The following is a 20,497-nucleotide window of genomic DNA, read 5'->3' on the forward strand; positions in this document are numbered from 1 at the left end:
TTGTATCAACACTTTGTACAAGTGCTGATACACAGGGGCAATGTTACTCAGCAAGATTTTTGAATGGGGGGGCCTCCCTGTTGGCGCAGCAGGTTGAGCACCGCGCTGTGAAGCTGTCTGCAGCCTCTGCAGGGCAGGTTAGATTCCCCACCAGCCAGAGAGAAACCCATATGGCACGGCAACCTCTCCTGCCTTGCCTGCTGCTCCCCTCCGCAGTGTCTTCGGTCCTGTCTGCCTGTTCTGCTCCCCGCTCTGTCTCTGGTGAATTCTCTCACCCTCCCACGACTCTGACTATACCCCGTTCTTGTATATAAAAAATTTAAAAAAAAAGAATTTTTGAATGAATTCATTAATTTTTACCATAGTGATTCCACAATTTTTTTTGGCAACTTTTTTCTTGTGTTGCCTACATAGCTACACTGAAACATAGCTTCCTATAAAAGACTCTTGGTGTTATAAAATGCTTAATAAAGATAATGAGATTAAGACAGCACATTGATGTTACTAAAATTTCTTGGTGGAGGAAGCTAATATGTCCTTGGGAAAGGAAAACTGATTGTCAGTATTCTTTTTCCAAAGAAGGCATCAGCAAATTAGTGAGTGGAAGGGGAGGCATCAGATGGGCCTCTGCAGAAACTGTTAGTCCAGCTTCCGGAGACACCCTAAACACCTTCATGTAATCTTTAGTGAACTGTGAAACTGGATATCTGAACCACAAGACAGTAAGACCGTCTTTTCCAAGTCAGGTCTAAGTAGATCCTCACCTTTGGACTAAAGTCCTTGTCAAGCCAAATCACTGAATATACCCACAATGATTTGCTTGTATCAGAAATCACAGAATTTTTTAGTTGAAAGGGATGAAAGTATGTGGGATTAAGCTACAGCAATGTATTTTCTTTATGAATTCCATACCACAGACACTTCTATTGCTCAGAGATAATTCACTTTTTGAAAAAATGTTCTTGGTGATTTGGGAGAAAAGGGTCCTGTGGCAGGTTTTCATGAATTCTTTCTGCTTTGTCATGTCAAAGAAACTGATGGCAAAGGAAGGATCCATACCTGTTCCTTGGAGAGCTTTATGCTAAACTTAATTCTTTGTAGCTCTATGTTGCATACATATAAGAACTTTACACATGAGTAGGAATCAAAGTTAAATTAAAAATGGAAATTTCCAGGACCATACACATATTATAGTAGCCATCGCTCGGATTCCCATGTCAGTGCCACTCTGGTGCCTTTTGTTGATCATGCCCAGAGCAGCATGAGGGAAAGCAAAGCATGCCATATACAAGCCAATCCCTGGCCTCTTTGTACCTTAGTTTCCTCATTTGAAAAAAATGAATGAATCTTAAGACATAATTTTCAGAATCACATTGTATTTACCCTCAGATAACCATCAGTGGTATGATATTTCTACACATAGTTTTTCACATGTATTCAGTGTCTACTTCACTTACAGCTTATGTAAAACTGCATTCCATGCCAGGCCTGAAACGTTCCAAAGCTCAGTTCTGTGAGTAAGTTGCAACCAAGATTTCTACAAAAAAAAGAAGAAAAAAATTGATATTCTTTCAAAACATGTATTCTTTGGCAGTAATTCTAAGTTATATGTGATGAAGTATAACCTCAATACTTTCTCCATGCACTAAGAAATCTCATGGTGGAAGATATTTGCTTATGACTTATACTTTCATGTTTATACATTGGTGCAGTAGATACAAGATAGTAAATGCTCAATAATACTTTGTAAGTGATCTTATTTCTCTAGAACAGAGTTTCACGACTTCAGCACTGTTGATATTTTGGCCTGGGTAATCCCTGTTACGGGACAGCTGTTTTATGCATTCTAGGATGTTTTTGCAGCATCTCTCCTTCTGCCCACTAGGTGCCAGTATCATTATCTACAGTTCTGATAAGACATTGCCAAATGTTACCTGGGAACTAAGTCACCCTGCTTGAAACTATTGTTCTAGAATAATTCACCCTGACCTGTGTAATAATTTCACACACAATCTTTGTTAGAGACAAAAAAATTGCTACATAATTTTAGTAGCTGTCTATTAATAAAATTTTAATATTTAAAAATGAATAACAATGTTTATAATTAACTTTTATAAACATCCCAGATATAATGAAGTTATATTTATAACTTACACAAACTGCAAGAAAGGTAGTGGTTCAAATGTACGCCTTTCAATAGACTGTATTTTATTGCAGGATAAATCTCTAGGAAAAGTAAAAGGAAAGTATTGCCTCAATTAGCTACTAGATATCTAATTAGTAGGAATAACTAGAAGAGGTCAGAATGATAATACTGAATGAGTAACTTTTCTCTAAACTCTAAACCTTAGGAACTAAAATTTAAAACTTCCAGAGCCCTGAACCCTGTCTCACCTCTCCCACTTTCATAGTCTTCATAAATAAAATATATAACTATAGATATTGATAAATTTTGGAGGTCATCTTTCCTGATAGTAGAAGAATTGATTATATGATCTTTTATGTTCCCATCAAATTCTATAAGCTCAAAGTTTTTATCTCTATATGTAATTATTATTTCTAATATTAAAGGGAAAATTCTCACATTTATACACCTTCCTTGTTTAGTGATATTTTTCTAAGGTCATTTCAATACCAGAAGAAATAAAAGACAACCTGTCACATAACTTGAAACCCCTCTAATTTATACATAACTTTGAACTAATTCAGAATTATACTTTCTATTATATTAATAGAAATTCATGTTTTGGTTTTGCATTGCCTTAATAGCACATGAACTTCATTGTTTCAGTTGCACAGTAGTAGAACAACAGAAAACAACAGGTACTAGATTTCTATTTTAAACATCTATTACCTTTGACTATAGTTGACTCTGGTATTTCTATTGAGTCCAGCTTAGTCCCTCACTTTTCACCTAGATGGGTGTCATCTCTAGACTCTTCCTTTCTAATCCATGCTTACACATTCACCAGATTAACTCTCCGGAAGCAGTTCTCAAATACCAGCATCACTTGGGAACTTAGTGAAGATGCATATTCTTAGCCCTCCTGTGAAATGACTGAATCAGTCATGGTGGGGGGGGGGCTTTGTACTCAGCCAGGGAATCTGTAGTTGTGGGTAGAGTCTGTCCTAGAACACCTTTGTGATGACATGATAGTCAGGCTATAAACATTTCTAACTATACCAGTTAAGCATCTATATAAACATTACTTTTAATACTGGCATGACAATTCCTGCATTAAAATTCTTAACACCAGTCTGCTCACTTAGTAACTTAATATGTTCTTAATAGTACCATTTATATGATACATCTGCTCAGTCAAATTTTAATATTTGTTAATTTAAATTGATAAATTCTGGCATTCAAATTAAGGTGTTCTATATTTTCTGGTCCCATAGGTAATAATTTGAGGTTAACTTTAATTCTTCTCATTTTACTAGGCAAATATTTTTTTTTCCAAATCTTTTCTGTAATGGGCAGATAGTAAATATTTCAGGCTTTGCAGGTCATACATGATCTCAGTTGTATAGTCTCTGTTTATTTTCACTTACAGACTTTTAAAAATATAAAAACCATTCTTAACTTATGAGCAATATAAAAATGAACCATGGACTGGATTTGACCCGTGGGTCAAATATGAACATAAATATAAGCAGATGGTTTATAAACAGTTACATAACAAGGTTCATATGGCTGTCTCTAGTTGCTCAGATTTCAACACTGTTTTCCTCTATAACTGAAGCTTTTTCTATCAATATCTTGTTTATATAATTAAAAAAACCGAAAATGCATAGGAATTATTTAATGCTAGAGATCGGCTAAGACCCTACACAGACTGACACAATTGTAGAATTTTATTACTGGGAGAAAGTATAAAGATTATCTAATTTGAATCCCTTAATTATTTTATAAATATAACTAAAACTCATAAATAAAGATGATTAACTAACTTACAAATACTGGAGGGATAGCAGGCCTTCAAATGAATCCTTGTGTAATTCAGTCAAATGATTTTCACTGATAATTCTGAAAAATGAAAAGATTATTTCTGGATCCAAATCAATTCACTACACAATAATTACTACAACAGGATAAATTACTACTTTTCCTTATCATCTGTCAGCCATAAACAACATAGTTTAGTTTTGCTTCTTCTTGAACTTCATATAAATGAAATCATGTATGTGGTTTTCTATGCTGCTTTCATCAGCATTTTGCAAATTAATTATACTATTGCATTAGCTAAGGTTGGTTCATTTCACTGCCTACTATTGCATGTTTAGCTACATGTAGCTACTGAGTATCTTTAAAGTTACCAGTATGACTGGAAAGCTTAATTTACTTTATTTAAAATATTTAAATAGTTAATTTAAAAATGGAAACTTGATGCAGTTACTGGAAATTTTAAGTGTATTTGCAACAATTTAGGTAGGTGATGCTACTTTTTCAACTGTAAATGTTATGAAATCTAAATACAGATCAATTATTTTTGACAAAAAATTAAGTAACCATATTGAAATTTCAATAGTATGGAAAAAAATGTAAACTCATTAGCATTTTCCTTCATAATGTAATAATATATTATTAATGCATATAAATTATATATTGAAATATTTTGGATATAAATTAATAAAATATATTAACATTTTTCCATCTGTTTATTACTTACTTTCATTTTTAAGAGGCTACCAGAAAATTTAAGATTTTTATGTAGCTTGTATTATGTTTCTAGTGAGTAGTATCTGCTGTACTCATTCTATTGTTGATGGATTGCAAGATTCTTTCAGGTTTTTGTTACTACAACATGTTGCTAGGAACATTCTTGCACTTGTAGCCCGGTACATATTTGCCTTAGTTTCTCTAGGATGTAACAGGGGGATGAAACTCTTTTCCTAAGAAGCTGTGCTGTCAAGTTACAGACTGAAACATGCCAAGTCTCTCCCTTTCCCACCTCCACCAAAAATCCCTAAGAATGATAGAAAAAATATAAAAAAACATCTTTAGCTCAAAGCATGGGAACATCTCCAACAATTGCTTTCTTACCAGAAATGATCTGGAGTTAACTACAGGATGACTGGCTAGGATAGTGTAGTAGGAACCCTAGTGGGCAGCACATCAACCCCATATGCTTCCTTCTTGGATGAGACAGCAAAAGATGTCTTCCCCCAGGTAGGACCAATTGGTGTTAGAAAGGAATAGGGTATGTGCTCCCTGATTAGCCACCAAAAGCACCTCCCACCTCTTCCTTATTTTCAGGGAAATCAACCAGGAATAGAAGCTCCAGGAGCTCATTTCATGCCTTTTCTTGAAACAGAAACAGAATTTCACCTACAAAGATGAATCACTTATGATTCATAGGAATGAATCAACTCAAGATTATTTGTAAACTCTTGAGAGATGGGATCTTGGTCATTTTGTTCTTGGGTCTATATCCCTAACACAGAGAACAGCTCTTGACACCTAGTAGGTATTCCGTAAATATGTGTTGAATGATCTCAGAAAGTTACAGATCATCAATTTTCAGATATACTGCTCTCATTTAAAACAAATCACTTATTATCACTCAGGAAGATAAGTAGAGATTTAGAGGACAAGAAATGTCTTTCTTCTCTCCTACATTTGTGATTCAATCTTTTGAGACAATAACCCTATAAGAATTTCATAAAAGCTATGGGCCCTTTCCTAGAAAACTGCGCTTTTTGAATACATGCAAAGATGTGTGTCCAATTTCCATTTGTGGGTCATCCTTTTAGGTGAGCATCCATAGAATTCAGGGCACCAAACTTAGATGGGAAATAAAATTAAATCACTATTTTCACAACTTCAAACACACTTCCTTCCATCGTGAATGTAGATGGAAGGCCACAGTAGATTAGCAGTACAGTTCATCTGGTTTCCAATAGAAATCACATATTTTCATATGTTTGTTGTAGGTATCACAAACTCATTTATTCTCATCACAACTTTAAAGTTACAAGGTGGTTCATATTTTATATAGACCTACCACTGTATCTTGTTATTGTGTTAAGAGAAGATTTACTATTATATTTTTTACTTATCACAGTATTTAAAAATATATTTTGAAAACTATATTTCAATATATTTAGTTTCCTATACATTTTAAGTTATTATGCATTTAAATGCATTATCCCAAGAATATAAGCTTCTAGGGATCACCAAAAAGATCTATAGTATGGGAAAAATAAAAGTTAAACCCTGCCCTGGGGGACTATGGCACCCTAATTTAGAAACCTCTGTCATACAGGTATAAATAAATCTCAAACCTAGAAATCTTTTTTTTTAAAAAGATTTATTTATTTATTTATAAAGCACTGGGTACAGTCAGAAGCGTGGGAGGGGAGAGAGCCAGAGCGGGGAGCAGAACAGGCAGGGGGACTGAAGTACACTGCTGAGGGGAGCAGTGGGCGGCAGGAGAGGTCTGCACGCCATGTGGAACCCTCGCCTGACGGCCAGGGATCAAAGGGCACTGCAGAGGCTGTGGGCAGCTTCACAGCCCAGCGCTCAACTGCTGCGCCACCAGGGAGGCCCCAAACCTAGAAATCTTGAAACTTCACCAGGCTCGTGTTTTAGGTATAAACTCCCAAATATATGTTTTATAAACATTAACTTTAAAACTTCAATTTCTATTTTTTAATGAATTTTATATATTCATATGGCTCAAGATTCCAAATGTATGTAGCACACAATCTAAAGTTTTCCTCTACCCTGTTCCTCAGCCTACCCACCCCTCACCACTCCTAATGACTTTCATTTTCTTATGAATTTGGAAAATAAAATCTCTAAGTTAGATACCAGATGGGAAATATAAATGATACACAATTTTTAAGAAAGTCACAAGTTGAAAAACAATGGCCCAATTCTCATTTTTTCCCTTGCCAATAAGTTAACAGACCAATGTAATTTTTTTCCCCCAAATTACTCATGTGTCTAAACTGACTTTTTCTACAATTAAAAGGACAATACAGAAAAACAGGCAAAGGACAAACAATCCAGAGAAGGGGCCTCCCTGGTGGCGCAGTGGGTTGAGCGCCGCACTATGAAGCTGTCCACAGCCTCTGCAGCGCCGGCTCAGTTCCTGGTCATCCAGGGAGATTCCCACATGGCGCGCAGACCTCTCCTGTGTCGCCCGCTGCTCCCCTCAGCAGTGTATTTTGGTCCTTCTGCCTGTTCTACTCCCCGCTCTGTGGTGAATTCTCACTCTCCCGCGCCTGTGGCCTTTATCCCAGGGCTTATATAAATAAATAAATCTTTAAAAAAAATCCAATTTAAAAAAATAGAAGTACAAATGTTCAATGACCATATAAAGATATTTAAATTCACGAGTAATCAGAAAAATTCAAATTCAGATGGGATCCCCTTTATTCACTCAACAGATCAATCAAAAAATAGGGAACGTTCAGTGACGAAAGTGTCAGGGCATGTTGACAGGAGTGTAAATTGGCACATTTATTTGAGAGCAATTAAGATTTTATAAGTACATTGCTTTCAATCCAACAATTCCATTTCTAGGCATCTATTCCACAGACATACCTACCTGTGCTCACAAAGATGCATGTACAAAGCTGCGTGTTGCAGCATGTAATAAGAAAAGTGGACATAATCTAAACATCCATCATTAGAGAAATTATTAAACTGTGATATATCCACACTATAGAGTATTATATAGAAGTTTAAATGGATGAGGTAACCCTTTTTGTACAGGGAATGAAAGAAATCTAAGACATACGATGAAGTGAAATAATTAAATTGCAGGAGGTTACCATTTATGTTTTAAAAAAAGATAAGAAAATCACAGCAAGCCTATTTTTCTATCTATAGATACATATGCAAATGTAATGAGAAAGGTCTGGAAGGATATGTACTAAACCCAAGGATAGCAGGAATGGGGCAATGGGGTAGAAAGTTTTCACTATAAATGTTATTTCCTTGTCATTTTCATTGAGACTATAACCATGTATTACTCTTATAATGGAAAATAAGTTGGCTTATTCTGAAGAGAGGCCACAAAATTTAATTTTTAAAATAAACAGAATTATAATCAATAGAGGTTGATTTTAGATATGGAGGGATAAACATCTTTTCTCAGAGGTACTCAAAATTCTGGGCGAAGGATTTTACAATGCAGTTAGTTTTTTTGTATTCATAATTGGAGAGAATATACTCACAGTTTCTCAGCCCAACGGTATGAGTTCCATATATTTTCATCAATGTAAGAAATAGAGTTTCCTTGGAAATTTCTGTAGAAGAAACACAGTTCATATCCTTCAATAGGCAGGAAAAGAATGGACAGAATGAATCATCTTTCACAGAGTGAAAAAATCATGGCAACCTTGGGAGGAATGTTCAAATGCCGAAAACCTCAGCTTTCTAATTTCACAGCTATCAGTTTCTCAGTTTGCACAGTTAATGCAGACATGATGTGGGGCCGATGGCACAACAAGGCCTCTCTTCAGAAGCTGAACTTCCCTATCTGTCCAATTTCTTGCGTACACAAGATAATACCAGTAAATTTGAATGTAATCCCCCAAATTACCTATGAGTTTAAAATAACTCTTGCTATAAAACAATGAGAAAATGATAAACAATTTGACAGAAAAATGGCAAAAATTTATCATTATGAGCAAATAAAGAAACCCTATGCCATGTAACGCCAATGCTTTGGCTCAGTGCCAGCTGTTGAAGTCTCTCCAGGTGTTAGGAGGATAAGGGCAATTAAAAATCAGAGGGACTAATGTGGAAATATCTTCACATTGCATAATGAAAAGGACAAATCACTGAGTAAGGAGCCAAGTATTGTCTTGATGGGAAAAAACGCAAAGGAAAGAGACTGCAAGGAAGGACACACATTCCGAAACGCTAAGAGGAATGATCTTATGGGGGTTAGTAGGGAGGGGTGGAATTTTCACATTTTACCTTGTATACTTCTGTGATATTTTGCAACACTGAGAAATGGCCCCTTAAATTACATGTTTAAAAGCAGTAGTCAAATGTCTGAAGTTGGCTTCAACAGCTAAGTGGGAGGATGACTTTCAATCTTCAGCTTTGTGTTCTCTTTCCTCAGCAACAGTTTACCTATTCAGTTTATGTACATATTTTTCAGAGGGTCCAAAAATAAAACAGAATGGATACCTGTCTGCCCATGTGCTCAGTAGACATTTCTACTCAACCAGAAGTCTTCTGGCTGCTTTACGCTCACCAACAGAAATGCCTAAAACTCAATTCATCTTTGAACAGGCTGTTTTTCCCAATTGCTGTATTTCCACTATTTACACCACCAACACTGTCATCATCCAGAATAGGAACCTTTGAGTCATGTGATTTTTCTTTCCTTTTCCCTGACTCTAGTCAGTTACTAACTCCTTTTGGCTCTCCCCGTGTAGTACTTTCGGGATTTCCTGTCCATTCCTATCACAACCACTCTGACTCAGCCTTTTCTCACTTTACTCCTAGATTTTGCCAGAGCATTCTACTGGTTTCCTTGATTCAAGCTTTCTTTTCTAGATCACGCTACTAATAAATTCTTAAAAAATTCCCCCTTTTTGTTTTAATTTATTGAGGTAATGTTGGTTTATATCACTGTTTGCATTTGAGAAATATAGGATCCGCCACTCCCTTGTTTTCATCTTTTGTCTTACTTGAAAACTTTCAATGGTTCTCCATGTCTCATAATGTAACTTTCAAACCCCTTTAGATGATACTCAAGATTTTTCATAATCATTTTTCATTACTTCATAACCCACTTCCTTACAACTTAATTGGTTTATTAAATCCTGATCATTCCTACAGCTTTGCTTTTGATTTAACAAATCACAGTTATTCTGTAAGTCCCAGCTAAAGTTTTAGTTCCTCTATGCAGCTTCCCTGATCTCCGCACTCCACTGATTACAGACTCTAGTGAATTAACGACACCCACGGTCTTTATCTCTTCTAGCACTTCCTTTATGGACGTGGTCCCTTCTTCTGACCTATCACTGTCATGTTTTGGAGACAATATCATACCTGTTGCTCCCACAGTACTTAGCCTTGGGTTGGGCATAAAATAGGTGCCACATATAGAAGTCAGGGAACAAAGATGAATTCTGAATATAATTGAGGGGGTCACATAATAATAATAGCTAATACATATATATTAGGTATATACATATTTTTTCTTATGTAAGGCATTGACATAAGTGATTTACAGGTATTAATGAGCTCATTCAAATCCCACAAAGATCCTATAAGCTGATAGTTATCATAATCTCCATTTTACAGATGAGTCATAAGCTAATAAATGACAGATCTGGGTTCAGACCCATGCAGTCTGGCTCCAGACTCTCTACTCTTAACCACTTGGCTGTATTGCCCCCAATAAAATGGGGAGAGGGGAATCTTGGTATAAAGAGGAAGGAGCAAAAATGGGAGGAAAGTAAAAGTTAAGGAATGAAATGATGGGGCTAAAAAATGGGTGAGGAAATACGAGTAAGAGCAATTACAAATAAAAGACTGCAGAAGGGAGAATAATAATGAGGAGAATAAAGAACAGTTAAAACAGTCAGTCAGTGTGGGTTGGGGAAAGTAGGAAGGCCCAGAAAGAGCTTAAGGAAAGGTTGCCAAGTCAGCAGGAAGGAGGAAAACAAATGAGAGGGGATCCTTACAAGGTGGTGAAGGTGCCGTTGTAGGTGTGTAGCTCTGGCACAGGCACTCTGCGGAGTCTCTGCTTTGGGCTGAGACCAGCACATGAAAGTGTCTCATCTTTGCAGGTACAGAGTTCACATATGTTGATGTGTGTGGTGGCATTCCGTCCTGGTTGATTAGTAAAATTCATGTGTCCCTTTCCTTGATCATATAAATCCAGAGCTGTTGCAAGGGAAAGAACTGTCTCAGCTGATTCTTGTTGCTGAGTTACCATGTCCACAGGTAGAAATGTGCCTTGGTTTGATTGTTGACTCTGAGGAGTTATAATATTCTTTAGGACAGTAGAATGTTCAGCTTTGATAGTATGCTCTGGAGTTACAGTGAGCCCCAGGTTCAAATGATTATCTGTGGCATGGTGTGAAGTAGAATGCTGACCTTGATCTTTACTTGAAGTTGAAACAGTCACTTCCTGAGTGAATGGCTGCTCAACCACAACTTCTTTAGGTGGCTTTGGAGAGTGAGCTGAAGTCTCTTGCGTGATTGGAGAAGATTCAACCTCTACATTGGATCCTGCAGTTGTGGTAATTTCCAGATTCGTTGGTTGAACTGTTGTATGCTGACTCTGAACCTGCTCTGGTTGTGGAAGTGTCACATCAGGTTGCTTTGGAGGAGCTGTAGTCTGTTGCAGGACTATAGAGGGTTCAGCCTCTGTAGTATGTTCTGGAGTTATGGGGAGTCCCAGGTCCAAAGGATGATCTGTGATATGGTATGAAGTAGAATGCTGACCTTGATCTTGACCTGAAGTTGGAACTGTCATCTCCTGAAGGAATGGCTGCTCAACTACTTCTTTAGAAGGCTCTGGAGGGTGAAATGTCACCTCCTGAAGGAATGGCTGCTCAACTACTTCTTTAAAAGGCTCTGGAGGGCGAAATGTCACCTCCTGAAGGAATGGCTGCTCAACTACTTCTTTAGAAGGCTCTGGAGGGTAAGCTGTTTCCTGCATAATTGGAGAAGGTTCAACCTCTGCATTGGATCCTGTAGTTGTGGTAATTTCCAAATTCGTAGGTTGAACTGTTGTATGCTGACTCTGGACCTGCTCTGGTTGTCGGAGTGTCACGTCAGGTTGCTTTGGAGGAGCTGTAGTCTGTTGCAGGACTATAGAGTGTTCAGCCTCTGTAGTATGTTCTGGAGTTATGGGGAGCCCCAGATCCAAAGGTTGAACTGTGACATTGGGTGACAATGGATGCTGAACTTGATCCTGATTTGGTGTTGGAACTGTTGCCTCCTGGTATACTGGAGACTGAGATACAATAACATCCTTAAGTGGCTCTGGAGGCTGACTGGGGATTTCCTGCACAGGTGGAGAAAGTTCAATTTCCTTACTGGGTTCTGGAGTTATGGTAAATTCCAGGTCTACAGGTTGAACAGTGACTTCACTCAAGATTGGATGCTGAGCCTGAATATGGTCTAGATGTGGAAGTGTCACCTCAGGGTTCTCTGGAGAAGTTGTCGTCTTCTGTGGGGTTGTAGAATATTCAGTCTTCGTAGGATGTTCTAGAGTTATGGTAAATGGCTTGTTCAAAGGAGAAAGTGTGACATTGTGCAACATTGAATTCTGAGCTTGATCCTGTTCTGGAGATGGAACTGCTTCACTATGGACTGGAGATTGTGAATCTGGAAATTGAGTTGTAGTCTCCTCCATGGCTGGAGAAATTTCAACCTCCTTATTGGGTTCTGAGGTTATGCTAAGTTCCAAGTCTGAAGGATGTACTGTGACTTCACTCAAGGTTAGATTCTGAGCCTGGACCTGCTCTGCATATGGAAGTGTCACTTTAGGGTATATGGGAGGTATATTCTGCTGGAGGATTGTAGAATGTTCTGCCTTCATAGTAGGTCCTAGGGTTATGCTAAGCTCTAGGTTAAAAGGTTTAACAGTGACATGGGGCAAGTTTGAATGCTGAGTTTGATCCAGTCCTGAAAGTGGAATTGCAACTTCATCATGGACTGGTTGAACTGGGGCCTGCTGAGCTAGAGGAGTTTCTACCTCATTAGCAGGCTCCGGAGGAGTTGGAAACTCCAGAGCTTCCATCTCTGTATTGGGCTCTGAAGACAGAGTAGAAGAATCTTGCAGATCTGGAGAGAATTCTACATTTTTAGGGGTCTCTGGAAGCTGAACTGAGGGCCCTTGGGGAGCTGGAGAGTCTTCTGCCTCATTATGTGGCTGAGATTGAGCTGGAGCTTCCTTCTGGACTAGAGATGGTTCGACATTCTCAGGGAGCTGAGATAGGCCCTGCAGTTGAGTTAGAGAAGATTCTACTTTCTTGGGAGGTTCTGGAAGCTGATATGGGGTTTCTTGCTGGGATAGAGACTTATCAGGAGGTTCAGAAGATACAGCTGGGTTCGCCTGGGGGACTGGAGGATGAGATGGGGCCTCCTGCTCGGTTGAAAGTTTGACCTCTGCAGTGGGCTTTGGAGGATGAACTGACCCTTCCTGCTCAGCTGTAGATAGTTCAATCTGTGTAGGGGGCTCTGATGGCTCATCTGGGGGCTCCTGTTGGACAGAAAATTCTCCTGTGTTTTGAGGGGAATCTAGAGTCTGAGCTATGGCCTCTTGTTGGCCTGGGGAAGACTCAATGTTTTCAGAGGACTCTGGAGATTGGGAAAGGGGTTGAGATTGTTCAGGGGGAGATGGAGGTTTAGCAGGATCATCCTGATGTGGTGGTGAATTGTTAGCTTCCTTAATGGGCTCTGAAGTTGCAGGAACCATCAGAACCATGGGTTTGACTATGAATTTAGGAAACGCTGGATGCTGAGCTTCACTTCTAGGTTGAGCTACAATATTCATAAGGGACTCTACAGGTGGGCCTTGGAGGTCTGGAGATCTGGCCCCCTCACTGGGCTCTGGATGTTGAGTTGGGCCCTCCTGCTGAACTGGAGAAAGTTCTACACCTACTTGAGGCAGAGCTGAGTCATCCTGTTGGCTTGAATAAGGTTCAACTGTTGCAGAGAGGCCTGGACGCTGACGTGGCACTTCTTGTTGGACTGACAAAGGTTCCAACTGTTCAGAGGACATTTCAAGCTTATCTGGGGCCTCTTGTTGGGGTGGAGTTTCAACCTCATAAGGGAGGTCTGGAGTTATGGTAAGTACCAAAGACACAGGCTTGACAGTGACACTGGGCAATGTTGGAAGCTGAGCTTGATCCTGACTTGTAGAAACTGCCTTCACATGCTTTGGGGCATGAACTACAATTTCATTAGCGAGTTCTGATGTCTGAACTGGGGTCTCCTGTTGAGTTGGAGAAGGTTCAACCTTCTCAGGGGTCTGTGGAAGCTGGGCTGGGGCCTCTTGTTGGGATGAAGTTTCCATATAATTAAGTGGCACTGAAGGCTGAGCCTCATGCTGAATTGGAGAAGGTCCTACCTCTGTAGTGGGTTCCACTGTTATAGTAACCCGAACTTTTGGAGGTTTGACAGTGGCATTGGTTAAGTTTGAATGCTGACCATGATGGTAACCTGGTGAAGCTACCTCATGATCCTGCTGGATTGGAGAAGATTCAACTTCCCCAGAAGGCTCATAAGTTTGATCTTGGTGCTCCTGCTCACTTAAAGGCTTAACCTCCCCAGGAGATTCTGGTGGCTTAGCTGAGGCATTCTGCTGGGACAGAGAAGGTTCTGTCTCCTCAAGGTGCTCAGGAGGCTGAGGTGGGGCCTCCTGCTGGGCTGCATTTTTACTAGGTTCTGACAATACGGTAAGTGTAATAGTGGGCAAGTTTGAATGAGTTTGATGCCGAGTTATATTTTGAGTTACCTCCTTATTTCTTGCTGGCATTTGAGTTAATTCGTTGGTATACTGTGGAAACTCAGTTGGAACCTCTTGCTGGACTGGAGGTTCCACCTTTTCAGAGGGTTGTGCAGGTTGAGCTGGGGCCTCTTCATGGGCTGGAAAAGTTTCAACCTCCCTAGTGACTTCTGGAGTTATGGTAACAGTCACAACCATGGGCTTAACGGTGACATTGGGCAAGTTTGAGGGATGAGCTTCTTTTTCACTTGGAGATGGAACATTTCCCTCATCAGGTGCTGATGGTTGAACTCCAACCTCTGTAGATGCTTCCGGAGGCTGAGCCGGGGCCTCCTGAGGGTTTGGAGCAGGTTCCGCTTCCTCAGGAGCCTCTACGGGCTGAGCTAGAGCTTCCTGCTGAACTGGGGGAGGTTCGACCACCCCAGGGCTTCTTGGAGGCTGGGCCTGTGTTTCCTGCTGGGTTGGTGCAACCTCACTAGTGACCTCTGGAGTTATGGCAACAGTTACAACCATGGGCTTAATGGTGACATTGGGCAAGTTTGAGGATTGAGCTTCTTTTTCACTTGGAGATGAAACTTTTGCCTCATCAGATGCTGATGGTTGAACTCCAACCTCTGTAGATGCTCCCAGAGGCTGAGCTGGGGCCTCCTGAGGGTTTGGAGCAGGTCCCACCTCCTCAGAAGCCTCTACAGGCTGAGCTGAAGCTTCCTGCTGGACTGGGGGAGGTTCGACCACCCCAGGGCTTTCTGGAGGCTGAGCCTGTGCCTCCTGCTGGGTTGGTGCAACCTCACTAGTGACCCCTGGAGTTATGTAAACAGTCACAACCACAGGCTTAACAGTGACATTGGGCAAGTTTGAGGACTGAGCTTCATTCTGAGTTGGAGATGGAACATTTCCCTCATCAGGTGCTGATGGCTGCACTCCAACCTCTGTAGATGCTTCTGGAGGCTGAGCCAGGGCCTCCTGAGAGTTCTGAGCAGGTTCCACTTCCTTAGGAGCCTCCACAAGCTGAGCTGGAGCTTCCTGCTGGATTGGGGAAAGTTTGACCTCCTCAGGGCTTTCTGGAGGCTGAGCCTGTGCCTCCTGCTGGGCTGGTGCAACCTCACTAGTGACCTCTGGAGCTACAGTAACAGTCACAACCAGGGGCTTACTGGTGACATTGGGCCAGTTTGAGGGCTGAGCTTCATTTTCACTTGGAGATGGAACATTTCCCTCATCAGGTGATGGTTGAACTCCAACCTCAGTAGATGCTTCCAGAGGCTGAGCCAGGGCTTCCTGAGGGTTTGGAGCAGGTTCCACTTCCTCAGGAACCTCTACAGGCTGAGCTGGAACTTCCTGCTGGACTGGGGGAGGTTCGACCTCCTCAGGGCTTGCTGGAGGCTGAGCCTGTGCCTCCTGCTGGGTTGGTGCAACCTCACTAGTGACCCCTGGAGTTATATAAACAGTCACAACCACAGGCTTAACAGTGTCATTGGGCAAATGTGAGGGTTGAGCTTCATTCTGAGTTGGAGATGGACCATTTTCCTCTTGATGTGCTGATGGCTGAGCTCCAACCTCTGTAGATGATTCTGGAGACTGGGCAGGGGTCTCCTGAGGATTTGGAGCAGGTCCCACTTCCCCAGGAGCCTCTGTAGGCTGAGCTGGAGCTTCCTGCTGGATTGGGGAAGGTTCAACCTCCTCAGGACTTTCTGGAGGCTGAGCCTGTGCCTCCTGCTGGGCTGGTGCATCCTCATTAGTGACCTCTGGAGCTACAGTAACAGTCACAACCATAGGCTTAATGGTGACATTGGGCAAGTTTGGGGGCTGAGCTTCATTTTCACTTGGAGATGAAACATCTTCCTCATTGGGTGCTAATGGTTGATCTCCTACCTCTGTAGATGATTCCAGAGGCTGAGCCAGGTCCTCCTGAGGGTTTGGAGGAGGCTCCACCTCCTCGGGAGCCTCTACAGGCTTAGATGGAGTTTCCTGCTGCTCTGGGGCTTCCTCCTGGTCTGGGGAAGTTTCAACTCCCTCAGGGCTTTCTGGAAGCTGAGCCTGTGCTTCCTGCTCAGTTGGTACAACCTCATCAGTGACTTCTGGAGTTATGGTAACAGCCACAGGTTTAACAGTGACACCGGGTAAGTGTAAGGGTTGAGCTTCATTCTGACTTGGAGATGGAACATTTTCTTCATCAGGTGATAATGGTTGAGCTTCAACCTCTGTAGATGGCCCCGGAGGCTGAATAGTGGCTTCCTGAGTGGTTGGAGAAGATTCTACTTCCTCAGGGTCCTCAGTAGGTTGAGCTAGAGCATCCTGCTGGTCTGATAAAAGTTCATCCTCTTCAGGGGAATCTGAAGGCTCATCTGGGGCACCCTCTTCAACTGAAGATAGTTCCAATTCCTCAGAAGACTCTGGAGGTGCAGCTGGGGCATGCTGTGTGGTTGCAGAATTTGAAAATAGCTTAACAACCTTGGGAGATGATGACTCCTGCTGAAGTGATTCTACCTCATCAGAGGACTCTGGATGTTGAGCCTGGGGTGAAAAAGATTCATCCTCCTCAGGAGTCTGTGATTGCTCAACAGGGGCCTCTTGCTGGGATGAAAGTTCAACATCCTGAGGCTCTGGACGTGGTTCTGGGTCTCCCCTTTCATCTACAGGTTGGTTATCCTCAGGATACATGATGTCCATACCAGAATCTAGATAATCGTCCTGCAACCTTTGAGGCACATGATGAGGTGTTTTTGGAAGCTGGCCTGGAGTTCTAACAACTTTGTTAAATCTTGGATGCTCAGCTACATCTCTCTTCAGAATTGTAGGTGAGAAAATATATCTTGTTGGTTTTGAACTCTGACTATCTAGAGATGGAACAGGTATTTCATATGAATGGTGATCTTTTGGCTGATCTAGAGCTACAGTCAGAATCTTACTTTTGAGTCGAGGCGACAGAGTGAGGGCCAGATTCTGATCCAACTTGACACTGGAATCACTTCTGGGGCCCTTTGATTATTCACCTCCTGATGTGAAACAGCAAACTGCTTTGGTCCTGGCGACGGCTCTCCGACTGAATCTGTGACCAGGAATGGAACTAAAGTCCCAGTCAATTCCTGAGGAGGGGCCAACATCTGGGCTGGAGCGGTGGATTCCGGGTAATTAAAGCCCCCTGGCTCTGCCGGGGGTGTAAGCGCTTGTGGAGATTCAGGTGGGAGATCAGAGGAGTGCGAAGACCAGGGCTTGATAGGCCCTGGGGGGTCGGAGGTCAGCTGGACTGGGTCCAGGGCCAACTCCGGAGCTGCCTGCAACAGCAGCCACAACGGTTGCCACGTGAGGAGGAGCCGTGGAGCCCAGAGGCGCAGCCGGGACATGACATGCGGAGGCTACGGGGCGCAGCGACCCAGGCCAGTGGGGCGCCGGCGCCCTGAGCGGGAGCCCAACCGTTAAGGCAGCCCCGTGATGCCAGCGCACTTAGCAAGCGCGCGCCCCTCCCCCCCCCACGCCCCACCCTTTGTTTATGACACCTTTATTTACGCCGCCTTTATTAGGCTCGGGCCAAGATAAGTTCTGCACCATCAGAGCGAGCCCTTTCTCCAGAATCACCAAAGCACAAGCCTTCCTTCCCCCTGCAAAGACGACACCTACTTACAGCACGGCTCCCTCTCCCCTTCATAGAGAGGCAGGACTTGGACTGCATACGTGGGGGGCCCGGCACTAACAACAGCCCACCGGGAGATTAAAGGACATGCAAGTGTGAGATGGGGGCACAGAGCTCCCCGAGGGAGCCATACAGTCTGGTATCCTGGGAAATTCAAAAGTGTTGGTCCAGTTTGGGCACTCTGAACTCTTCCCCTTCGAAGCTGAAATCTGAAAGACATTCTTCCTCTCCTGGGCCATGTCCCTTCCAAGAGAAGTAGTTGACCTGAAAAATGAGCATGAGTTAGGGTGGGGTGGGCAGGGTGGGGCGGGGGAGATATTTTCCAGTTACTCTGAAATGTTTCCATTTCTTCTAAACACTCAGTATCAATATCTGATCATTTATTCACTATTAGATAAGGATTACCACTGAGACAGTGAGGACTCCACAATTTCTGTAGGAGGGTTTTTGGGAAGTGAGCAATTCACTCTGGAAGAGAGCATATGAGATCTAGTGACTAGCCCTTTTACACTGGCATGGGGAAACTTGCCCCATCTCATCCTGGCTCAACACAGCAATTTAGAAGAAGTAAAAATGCCACTTTTCAGAAGTCTGCCCTGCATGGACACATGAGGACACTCAGGATATTAAAGTCAGCATATTAAATCATTTTCTTGAAATACTGTAATTAGCATCCAGTTTACTTCCTTCACAGCCCTTTTATAATTATTTTAGTCTTGCTTATTGGCTGACATACCAATGAATGCAAACTCCAAGAGTAAAGGGGCTTCACCTATTCCCAGCGTGTGGCACATAGTAATGGCTTTTCTTTTCTTTTTAAAGATTTATTCATTTATGCATACAAGAACTGGGGTACCGGCCAGAGATGTGGGGGGTGAGAGAATTCACCAGAGACAGAGTGGGGAACAGAACAGGCAGATTAACTGAAATACACTACTGAGGGGAGCAGCGGGCATGGCAGGAAGGGTCTGCTGTGCCATGTGGGTAGCTCCCTGGCCGGGGAGCAAACTCCTGCTGCAGTGGCTGTGGATAGCTTCATAGGTTGCAGCTTAACCCCTTGTGCCACCAGGGAGGCCCAGTAATGGCTTTTAAATGGAATTGATTCAAAGACTGGCCTCGTTTTCAGATGATCATTGTTATAATCAGGTTTTTGAAATCTTTAGCATTAGTACTGTATCCCTTCCTCTGACATTTCATAGTAAGTTAGCATTCTTAGAACCTAAGTTTGGATAAGTTTGAAGTTTCCTTGAGTGCTTTGATTTAAGTTGAATTAAAACATTATTTTGCACATACACACAAAATCCTTTTTCAGAATGTAACCACCTTCTCTTCCTTTACTTTCTTCCTTTCAAAGCAAACTTTGCAACATTGGGGTGAGCTAAATAATAAAAAGTGTAGCCTCAATCTCTCAATAACATGAAATACATTTTTTTGCTCCCCCCCTTTAAATATCCCATATGTAGCAAACTAATATTTTCTTTTAGACATTACTTTGACAATTTAATCCCTAATTCAGGACATTCATTTATTTCCTTCAGCAAAAGTTTTCATACAAGATATATATATATATATATATATATACACACACACACACACATATATATATGTATATATATGATGTCAGGATGTGTATATTATACCTTATTTAAAAGTACAATCATTTTTGAATGCTATAGCACAATCACACTTAAGGCCATAGTTCCTTTCTTCCCAGATTTCTGGGATCTTGTTTGAGAAGAGTTCATAAGGGTGTGCTTCTACAGTCTCCTACAACTATAGGAGTACTCTGAGGGTTCTTAGTTCTCTCCAAATAAGGGGTCGGTCAGAGCCAAGGGCCAGAACTTCAGGAAAAGTCTTAGAAATTATCTGCACTCAAAAGCAGTTTCAGAGTTTCACATTTTCATGTAGATAATAGCACTAACTACATGCCAAAGATCTCCAAATCCTACTGATTGCTTTGAATTATGGCTATACTGACTATGAAATCCCAAGCTTTTGTCTCCACGTACTTCAATTAAATCCTGTAGTAGTTCTTCTTCAACTCTGGCATCTCTGATGGCTTCACAGGGTCTGTACTCAACAGCTATTTTACCACTTTCTGAAATAAAGTTTACAAGGACCAGTTCAGAATCTTTCTTTTTTAAAATTTCCTGTATACAATAGTAATTATACAACAATACTGGGTTTTAGTTTCTGTATACACCTAATAATTACACATTCCTTTGATTTAGGATAGGAATTTTCCTAGAAGTTTCCTCATCTCCTACTTCAGTTTTTATTTTAAATATTTGTGGAAAAATATATATACGGTACCAGCTGTATTTATTTTTTTTTTTTTTAAGATTTATTTATTTATTTATACAAGCACTGGGTGCAATCAGAAGCGCAGGAGGGTGAGAGAATTCACCAGAGCCAGAGCGGGGAACAGAAC

At 41.5% G+C, this 20,497-nt stretch overlaps 1 protein-coding gene across 1 annotated transcript; it reads right to left on the reverse strand.

Moving 5' to 3' along the window:
- Window positions 1-1,457: 1,457 nt before the first annotated feature.
- Window positions 1,458-17,849, reverse strand: LOC119242616 (titin-like; the record flags this gene model as incomplete). The annotated part of the gene is given in 6 exon segments (XM_037508147.2): window positions 1,458-1,537; window positions 2,155-2,226; window positions 3,956-4,027; window positions 8,188-8,259; window positions 10,660-17,386; window positions 17,389-17,849. Coding segments are annotated over 6 exon segments (7,414 nt in total), but the record flags the coding sequence as incomplete, so codon positions are not given.
- Window positions 17,850-20,497: the final 2,648 nt, after the last annotated feature.

This window comes from Talpa occidentalis, unplaced genomic scaffold, assembly GCF_014898055.3.
Source record: "Talpa occidentalis isolate TD23 unplaced genomic scaffold, MPIMG_talOcc4v2.1 talOcc4.1241, whole genome shotgun sequence".
NCBI classification, from domain to species: Eukaryota; Metazoa; Chordata; class Mammalia; order Eulipotyphla; family Talpidae; genus Talpa; species Talpa occidentalis.